The sequence below is a fragment of the Hylaeus anthracinus genome, unplaced genomic scaffold (assembly GCF_026225885.1).
Source record: "Hylaeus anthracinus isolate JK02 unplaced genomic scaffold, UHH_iyHylAnth1.0_haploid 4, whole genome shotgun sequence".
Lineage (NCBI taxonomy): Eukaryota > Metazoa > Arthropoda > Insecta > Hymenoptera > Colletidae > Hylaeus > Hylaeus anthracinus.
In genome coordinates this window covers 12889309-12899726 of record NW_026535289.1, presented here as the reverse complement: position 1 = coordinate 12899726, position 10418 = coordinate 12889309, and the positions used below count along the sequence as shown (strand labels likewise).

The window sequence follows — 10418 nt, the reverse complement described above, 5'->3', positions numbered from 1 at the left end:
GTCCAAGAGTTCGCAACCGAATGGAAAGAGGGAAGAGAAAAAGGAGAATAGTCGAACCATCGCGACGACGTCGTAAGACAAACGATCTATTTTACTAACCTTCGAGATCGCAAAAGTGTTCGCGTTTACAGCGTACGCTACGATTGATGATTTAATTAGAAATACGTCGACTCGTTAAATTAACGGCGAAGCGTTCGCAACCGTAAGCGACAACGCGTCTCGGATAGCTGACCGAAATAAAATAAAGTCGCGCCATTTCGAAATGGCCGATTTTTGGTATGACAGTTCGTATACTTTCGTAAAAAAAAAAAAAGTTCATTTTCCTTCGAAAATGACGTAAGTAAAATCGTCACTGGCTTTCCTATTAAACGCCTCGTTCTAATTGACTGTCGCGCGGCGACAAAATCGCACGTAGCTGAACCGCGGCAAGAGTGGGGATATGGTATAAGCTCTATTCGCGCTAACTTCTCGAGACGCTTTCGTCGATTAGATTCAGGAACGGCGTGATCTTTTGCGGGGCCCGGATTCACATTCAAATCCTACACTTAAATTTTACAACGCGGAATTATTTATTTACAAATGCTGTTACATATCTTTTATCAGATGAATATTAAATAATAATACTTCGACGATTTTTGTCACTCCTTTAACCCGAATCATCGCTAATAAAAAGATGTCTTGCATCTGTTAATGGTATCATCATTCCGTAAAAAGTTGATCAAACTTTTCGTAGACCGCGGGCCCCTTGAAAACGCGGGGCCCGGTTCCGGCGAACGCGCTGAACCTGCCTTGCGCCGGGCCTGATTAGATTTAATGCCAATCAAATGTCAATTAAGTCAATTAGGACACAGGGTAACACGACATACGACCGCGACGCGCTCAGACCTTTCGAAATACAACACAAGCTTACAAGAAAACGCGTTTATTTTTTCGTATAAAATGACAATGAATTCTGATCGGTTCCCTTAATCCGTCGCGATCCCCGGTTATGGTGTGACAATTTTCGATGATCGCGCCAGAAACGGGATCATTTTCTCGAGGTAACGCGACAGAAGCGGGGAATAAAATATCCCATAAATCTGCCGCGTGATAATACAAGAAGACTTTGCTAGCTGCGGACGGAAACGTGAGAGAAATAAAGAGAAGCCATCGATTGATACAATTTATATGGTTGAGTCGAAACTGTCGATCTGTATTCGATAACCTTCGAGTATACAGCGGATCGTATAACAGAATTGTCACAAAATGATATAATTATTAATTAAATCGTTTCGAGATAATCACGTTCAAAAATATTGTCGGAAAGCTTCGTTAAAGTGCGGTCTCACTGTTCTCGCGCACGTCCATAATAAATCGATACGTATATCTACACATACGTCCGTAATACTCGTGAACTTTTGATTTCGAAAAGTACGGTATGCACGCACGAGATTCATTTGGTCCGAGATGAAAACAGCGTGGACGGAGAGAGAACAGGACGATAACAAAAGCATATCATGGGCCACCAATAATATTACACTGCGTCGCATCGCGTCGCGTCGCGTGTCACGTTATCGAAACACGTAGGTAGATACGTACATATATGTTATCGTAATAATGTCAGCCCGGTTAGAATGCTTTGTCGAATGTTGCATAGGTATCCGATAGTGTACACCGCAATATTGATATCGCATCATTTCGTAACAGGGAGACCCGTTCAAAGGCTGGCTGGGATTTGTAATTTATAAAACGATATAGCAATCGTGCTTGCTACCTTCGCTAATCGAAAATCAATTCGCGTTAGCTTAACAGGCCCCGATAACGCAACGATCAACCAGCCTGACAAGTTCTGTCTCCTTAGACCGAACGCACACGAGCGCTACCGATTTGAAATTAGCGTTGCAAACCGTTTGCGCTCTTTGTTTTACCTAAATCCACCACGGTCGCATGCAGCTAGTTTCAGAGTGGTTTGAAACTGATCAGTTGCGCCCGTGTGCGATATCGGCCTCACCCTATTTCGTAATTGACTGTCGCGCGACAAAATCAGTCGTAGTTGAGCAAGAGTGGGGAGTGTAGGTTCTATTCGCGCTAACTTCTCGAGACGCTTTCGTCGATTAGATTTAATGGCGTCCGTCAATCGGTCGTACAATGATAGAAGGGAAAAAAGGAAGACGATTTTCTATCCTATCTAATCGACAAAAGCGTCTCGAGAAGTTAGCGCGAATAGAACCTACACCTTGCCCCCACTCTTCCCGCGGCTCGGCTACGACTAATTTTGTCGCGCGACAGTCAATTTGGACACGGCCAATTAGACATTTTTCACGGAACAGTTTCAACACCCGACAGTCTTGGAAACTCGTGAACACTTTCGAAAAGTGAAAATAATAGGACTTCTATTATCGTTGTTATTGTAAAGTTTACGAGAATAAGATATTTCGTTTAATTGCTTACAACTTTCATTTCTCAACTGTTCCTTGATTTTGTTCTCAGATGTACCACTTCGTCTAAGAGGACATGCTTGTTATCACTCGTCATAGGTAAATGATTCATTCTCGGAACTAATCCAACTCGAATTGACTGCTCATAGACAACGACGAACGTGATGGAATGGCAAGTTTACACAGTTCGAATGTACGCCAGAGTTATAACATCGATACATGTCTGACGGTAATTGTTACCGTTTTAAGGTTATAGCGCCACGGTCCAGCAACTCTTTTACGTAATTCCACACACTTGGTCTCTACTTCTTGCCGATAAAATTATTTAAAACTCGCTACTTGGAATCATCGAGATTCTACATATGTACAGTACGCGATCAGTTGCTACTAAATAAAGAATCCCCACAAATTACACTTCACGTTTATTTTTGTATTGCAATTAATATTATCAAAATAAGTGATCATAGAAAAATTACATCCGACTACTGTCTCGATGTGTTCAATTTTGCAGAGATGCAACTCTCCTCCGAACAGCTGTACCATAGGATTGCACTACAGAACTGTTATTCGTAATGGTTTTGGTACCATCTCCATCACGATACACACATTTAATGCCACATTTAATGCCACATTAAATACCACAGATTTCTACCCATGACATCAGCGTTCGACGACGCTCATGTATCGTCGAAAATATTCGGTTAAAATCTAATTAGAATCTTTAATAATGCTCCGTGTTCACGGAAAATTCATTCGCTTGTTTTGGTAGTATTTTCGAATCAATATCAAAACAATAAGGGAACGCAACGCAATGCGACAATGAAATTTCGATCGACGAAACAAAAAGTTTACAGAATCTGCGGTCGCGAGTACAGACTCTTCGTCGACTTTCAATTATCGAGTATACACCTTAATCGTGATAATAAAATACTACCAAAACAAGGGGAAATGAAATTTCAACGACCGCAATTTATTCTACGATACCAAGTCGCTGGCACGTTAATAGCCGTGCCAACAGAAATGTTTCCAAGCCTATAAATAAGTAAAATCTATCGTAACTTTAATAATATTTAAAGGGTAAAAAACAGTACAAAGGAAAACGCCACCTTCGATAATGCAATCCTAGTCGAATAGCGATACTTGGATCAACGGTAATCGACATTAAATGTATCAATCGAATTCGATGATTAACAAGATCGATTCTAGTAATTACGGAGTAAGAAATGTAATTAAAGCTCGATTTGGAAACGTGGCAATCGTTCTCGACAGACACCACTTCGAATTATACAAATTTTCTTGATCAATTTTCTCCCGACACTGCGCGTAACACGGAGCAACGACTATCCAGTCGCAACAGGTAATTTCTGATACTTTAGCCGCTTGAAGCGTTTGACACCGGAGTATTGCCGTAAAGCGTCCCACAGACTGCCGTTTAATTAAATTTCGCGAACGACTTCACTTTCAGTTTCGAAAGATTCCCGGTTACCGCGGCTGCATTCGCTACGGGCGAACTTCCGATATGTTTGATCGTGGATCTTAAGTAACAGTCGCGAGACACCTGGATGTAGGAATTATCTTTATCGGACACTGGAATCTTTGGATGGCATTTTCCATTGCGCGCCTTCTTTTCGAAAATGATTTCTACCACGTCGGAATCGTCTACGTCTACGTTAAAGTCTTTTGGCATTTCGTGACCAGTCGAGGAAAGGGTTGCTTGTACTTTGCGGGCGCGTTCCATAAACACCCGTTCTTCGGCGAAAGTCGAGTCGCAATGGGTAAACTTAAAATGTAATTTGAATCTATTCGACGCCGTGAATGTTAAACTACATATAGGACAGGTATAAAGATTCTTTGAGTCGGTCGCGTCCCCTCGAGAGATACATTCTTCATCGGCAGCATTGACTACCGTCGAAGACGATACTTCCTGTTCGCCGTTCGATTCGTTCACGGGATTCGCTGCAACCGGTTGTTCGACGGCTCCGTCGACAACTTCCAGCGGGGCATTTTCGGAACAGCGGTCGTCTTCGATATCGTCGAGTAGGTCGTGGTCGAGGTCGTTCATTATAGCGTTCAAGTCCAGGTTGGTATCAGCGAACGGTAGATCCTTTTTGTTCTTACCGTTCAACTTATCCCCGTGTAGATGCACGATATGCGAATACTGGGACGCCAGATGTCGAAACTTTTCGTCGCAATAGAGGCATTCGTGCTTCAAGTAGCGGGCTTGATCCTCGACGTTGGCGCTGTGTTTATTTACATGCGCTCTGAGCAGCTTCAGCCTAGGAAATTTACGACCGCAATACTCGCATATGTAGTTGCCGGTATCGAGGAACTGCAACCTATGTTTCCGTAAATTAATTTCGGTGTCGAACGTTATATAGCACTCCGGACATCTCAAGAGACGTTGCTGCGGTTGATCGGTAGAAGAGGAAATAGAACCGTTTAACGAACTGGCAGGTCCAGTTTCGACGTTTACAACCACGTTCGTCGTCGTATCGCTGTTCGTTCGAGTGCCGATCGGTCGTTCGGTAGGCACGGCTGAAAACGTTTCGTACCCGTGCAAGTGTAATATGTGCATCCGAACATTCGCAGCGCTAGTAAATTCCTCGTGGCATATAGGACAGTGATGCTCGGACAACACAGCGTTCATTCTCGCGTGTTTCATTCGGTGCTTCTCCAAACGATGCAAGTCCCCGAACTTTCTACGACAAACGTCGCACGAATACCCACCGATGTCGGAGTATTCCAACAAGTGATCCTTTAGCTCGGTCTCTTTGTCGAACCTCGTGCCGCAAGTCACGCACGTGAAGCGATCCCTCGCGTCGTGAGAATCGTCGTGAACCTTGCCGACGGACAGCTGGCTCCCGTTCTTCGAAGAGGAACTCCGCGAAGCGCAGCCGGTCGCGTGAAAGTGTCTCTCGTGGCACACGATCGATTTGCTCGTCGTCAACACCTCCCCGCAGAACCGGCACCTGTAACACTTGCTCGCCTCGCAATCGCTGTGGTTCAAACTTTGATGCTTGCTAAGAATGGCGTAGCTGCTGCACTTCCTCTCGCACTTGCTACACTGGAAGTCACCGTCGAGAGAGTATTCCATCTCGTGCGTCCGTAGATCGGTCTCGTTGGTGAAGCTCAAGGTGCACACGTCGCAAGTGTACGGCATCAGCGGTATCTTCATCTGCTTGTCGTGATTGTTCAATTTCAACGCGTAATTGTGGTCCTGTATCGTTAGTTGGTCGCCGGTGTCAGCGGGCGCATCCCTCAAATGCACGTGGAACTTGTGCGCGTGGAAATGCGATTCTTGGGAGAATCCCTCGTTGCATACGTCGCACATGTAAGCGTACGAGGTACGTGTCGCCTCCGTGTAATGTATCAACTTGCTGTGATGGTGAAGCATGTACAGCCCGTCGAACGTCTGACTGCAAAACATACACGTGAATACTTGCCCCTTGTAATAGTACATGTTGTGCTCGACGAAACGCTCGTAAGACTCGAACACCAAGTTACAGACGGAGCACACCGTGTTCACGCTCAGGTTACTTTCGTTGCTCTGACACGGTCTCGACGTCGTGACGGCTTGCTCGCTGCTGTGAAAGTGACGCTCGTGAACGTGGAGGTTTGGTTTTTTAATGAAACCCTGGTTGCAATACTTGCAAAAATACTTGTAGGTTTGCGATGACGTGGCCGCGTGAGTGTCGATCACGTGACGTTGCAAGAGTCTCTTTGTAGTGAACGCGGTACCGCAGACCGTGCAAGGACTGTCGGCGGGCTTGCAGTATGTACGCTCGTGTAAACACAAGTTCTGGAACGTTTGAAATTGTCGATTGCAAATGACGCAGGGAAATTTCGTTTTGTCCAATCCGCTCACGTCGATTTGGTAACCTTTCACGCATACGATGCTATTGATCAGCCTTTTGCGATTTACTGTCGGCGATTGCGACTGCGACCGATCCGGATGCGGTAACGCGGACACAAAACGAGTACCAGAAGAAGTATTAAACGACGCGTTGCCCGAATATTCCGTCAAAGAATTATTCGCCCCGCTGTCGCTGGTAATCGCGACAGCCGTCGTTTCCTCGTTTCCCAAACGAGAATTAATACTGTTCCCGCAAGAGGCTTCCTCTTTCTTCCTCGTGTTTTTATTCGCGTTCATCCGGGAGCACACCCTGCGATGCTGATCCAAACACGACTTCCACCAATATCGTTTACCGCAACCTCTGCACTGATACAATTTCCTAACCGCGTTGCACCTCGCCTCGCGATTTATCGGCAGACGGTCGTGTCTCGATCGTATACTTTTTATGCAGTGCAAGACCATGTGTCGCTTCAGCGTCACGCGTGTCTTCAGCTTCTCGTGACAAACGTGACATTTCTTACTCGCGAAATTCGTGTGCCGAATTAAATAGTGATGCCACAACTTGAATTTGGACGTGTAACGGGCGTTACATATACTCGAAATGTAAATCGTGTGCTGTAGTTTCATGTGGTCGCTCATGTTCTTCTTGGAAGAAAATGACATTTTACAAATTCTACACCGATTCGCTACGTTATTAACTTTAACGTTATCCGTCGTTACGCGTTTACGTCTCCTCTTTCTCCTTCGCTCTTTGTCTTCGTTCGTTTTGACGTTGACAACCTTATTCACTCTCACCAGCGGGACATCCAACGCTTTCAACGTCGGATAATTTCTACTCGTTAACCGATCTTCGTTCGAGTTCTCTTTCGTTTTTATCGAGGCGATTCTTTCCAGCATACTACGTTCCGATTCGTTGAATAAATGTTCGCCTTTCAGAATCCATTCGCACCTCTCCAACGGAATCACGCACTCTTTACATTTATATTCCGCTTTCAGCTTTCGTTCCCACAATATCTGCGCACTTTCCCGTTTTTTTCTCCGTGTGACAATAATCGAGCCTCTTTCACCGACTGGTTCAAGAGGCATTTCATTGTACAATTTAACCGACGACTGGATACCATCGCCGCTTACCATTTGCTTGAGCCTGCGCGACGCGTTCTGCGAAGGGGTAGAAACGTAGGGATCTTCCGGCTCAATTTTTATTTTATCGAACGGTATTATATCGATAAAGGAATCAGTTTCTATACGAGCAAGGCAGCCCGAGTTTTTGTTTCCCATCGGTGTGTCTATTACCCCTTTTTGAGATAACAGATTTATACCTTCTGTCACATTTCCTGTAGGAATAACAACAGTCTTCTCCGCGGAACCAACTTTTTCTGGGGTAACGCATTCTTTCTTAGTTAAGAATGGAAGAAATTCCGTGAGAGTCGTCTGCCTCAATTTTTTTCTCGGTGAGCCATTCGAACTGTTCAACGTGTCTCTCGTGGGACTGTTCGCTACGTGATCCTCGACGTTTCCTTTCGATACGTCTTCGACAACTCGAACGGCGTCACCGTTAGTTACATGATGGCCGGCATCTTCTATTGTTCCATTGTCGACGTTTTCAACGACCTCGTCCACCGAAGGGAGAATGTGGTTTCCGTGTATGTGAAACAAATGCGACTGTAAAGGTTTCCTATACGAGAATCTTCGGTCGCAGAAGTTACAAATAAAATATTTTCTACCGCGAACTTGTGGACGTTGCGGTGGTAAACACTTGTGCCGCAATAACGATGATTCCAACGAGAATACCGCGTTGCATTTATCACAGGCACACCTATAACCTCTTCCGTTCACTAGCTTATGACTCTTCAGCTCACTCTCATTGGTAAATAGTACCAAGCACACGTCGCATTCCGCTGAGTACTTTGGTTTCCTCTTGCGTGCACGATACTGATCCCCGCGTCCGCGTCCCCGCGAATACTTTCGACGTTTATTTGCAGTTCGAAGCCCTTGCTCTCCTAAATTCTCCGACGCCAGAGAACATTTACGTTTTCTTTCGTTAACGTTCGATACTTTGTTTTTCGAGTCCCCATATCTCTTATACGATACACGCTCGTTCTCCTTATTATTCGTCGAAAGTAAATATCGATCTTCTATTACTCTCGATTTACTTCGGGTCGCCGGGGACGATCTGTCGACTGCCAACGAAGCGTCGCAATCGTTGGTGTCCGGCTGATCCCGTATCTCATCTTTGATCTTTATTCCGTTTACAGACTGCTGAAAAAATATACAAAATTAATTAAGGCTTGCACATATTTCACGAGAAATCGTTCATTAGGTTAGAAATCAAGGTTCAGTAGGTTAGAAATCATACTTCCCAGGAAGGATCACGTGACATTTCGTTACATGGATTGAACGAGTTAATTGTACCCGAAAAATATAGGGAATGCAAAGGATTCGGGATTAAACGTGACGCCGTCACGCCGTACACACACACACACAAACACAGACACAAACGTACACAGGTTCCCTTCTCCGTTTACACTCTCCAGCTCTGAGAACAAGGATGTAGATAACAGGATGCAGCGAACGTTCGTTGGAATTCGTACGTGTAACATTGTTCACAGGAAACGTCGTAAAATGTCGAAAAATCATACAAATAATTTTTTTTGCTTGTTACTCTTCTCGACTAACAACAAACATAAATTCGTACAAACAGAATTTGTAATATACAATATGTAACTCTATGTGAAACAATAAAAAATAAATATACCTTATAGTAACGTAAAGCTATTATAAAGTAATATTGATATTGTTCTATGTGTAGTTTCAAATGTAATTGCATTTTAGAATTAAAAAACTAAAGTATGCTCAAACTGAGTTCTATTCTTATCTATCAATCCAGAGGTATTCGACACCAGTGGGATCTATATGTTGCAGTGAATATTTCTGGATGCCTTTGGCTAAATTTACGTATGTGAACAAAAATGGACATCCTCCACGATGGAGCAAATTATCCTTCTCTACCTGGCTATTGTATTTGTATTCTCTAAAGGAGAAACGAATAATTGGCTCCAAGGAGTTAAAAGGACTAAATAGAAAAGCCATAGATGTCTTATTATTTGGTTTCGATTGTGGTATCAGGATATGCTTTGGAACACTGGAGTAGATATGCATGGAAATATTACGTAACATATATGGAAACTAATATCATCGCTAAATGCAGCTGGATTCTTTTACTAATTCATGTTTTAAATGGTACTTACATTTAGTTTATCGTAGAATGTAACATCTGCCAGAACAGCGTTGACAGCACGTTCATATATGCAGACTCGAGCCATATTCGCTTTGAGAAATTACATTCCCCTGTAGGTGAACCATGTGTGTACGGATCGGTGCAGATGAGAGAGTGCATACGTGTGCTTGTCCGAGCAATACAAACTTAGAATAAAATAACGTTAACTTTTAATCATCTTTCTTTTGAACTACTTATTTTTCACTCAATTGTATTCATTGCATTGCTGAGCAAACCGAAACAAACATCTATTTGTTACTTTCGATTAAGAAACAAAAAAGAAGAAAAGTACCGTTCTTAATGTTACTCCGTGTACTGCAAAATGCTCGCGATTGTTTAGAGTCTAAGCTTCAGACGTTCAAAATGATTCGATACACAAAAAGAGTAGAGGAGAAACAAAATACGTTAGGTTGGCGGACAATATGTACTATATATGTACAATATGTACAATATGTACAAATATGTACTATATGTAATGTAATGAATGCAATATCATTATATCACTCAACTTCACAACTCACTTCTATAGGACTGATGAAAACAAAATGGCGACCACTCGTACGAGAAAGAGCTTTGACCAGCTTCCACCAGCTTCGACTTTCAATTCGGTTCACACAATGGCTCGTAGTTCGTGACTCATGTTGCCGTATAACTTTACAAGCCAATTCTACAGACGGGAAGTTCAAAAGTTACATCTTATCGTGTTTGGACTCGATGCGGATTACATTTATTCAAAAATTTATATTATAAATTGTTATAAACTGTACACTGGTCGGAACAAATAGAATTGGCGGGACCTCTGGCGGCGGCCATATCGTAACTGTTGGAACGATCCACTCAATGGATAACGTGATATGGAAAATGGGAAATA

The 10418-nt window shown here is 43.4% G+C and overlaps 1 protein-coding gene across 6 annotated transcripts; it reads right to left on the bottom strand.

Annotated features, from left to right (window-relative positions):
- Positions 1 to 1149: 1149 nt before the first annotated feature.
- Positions 1150 to 10418, bottom strand: LOC128894631 (zinc finger protein 208-like). 6 transcript variants are annotated; one of them, XM_054156485.1, is made up of 3 exons: positions 10069 to 10418; positions 9519 to 9618; positions 1150 to 8529 (listed from the first exon to the last, which is right to left on the bottom strand). In XM_054156485.1, exons 2-3 carry the CDS (start codon positions 9591 to 9593, stop codon positions 3850 to 3852), a joined length of 4755 nt encoding a protein of 1584 aa, XP_054012460.1. In that variant the 5' UTR covers positions 9594 to 9618; positions 10069 to 10418; the 3' UTR covers positions 1150 to 3849. The 6 variants fall into 6 exon arrangements, with proteins under 6 accessions (XP_054012460.1, XP_054012458.1, XP_054012459.1 ...); XM_054156483.1 differs by having other exon boundaries at positions 9519 to 9693; positions 10069 to 10417; XM_054156484.1 differs by lacking the exon at positions 10069 to 10418 and adding an exon at positions 9840 to 9956 and having other exon boundaries at positions 9519 to 9693.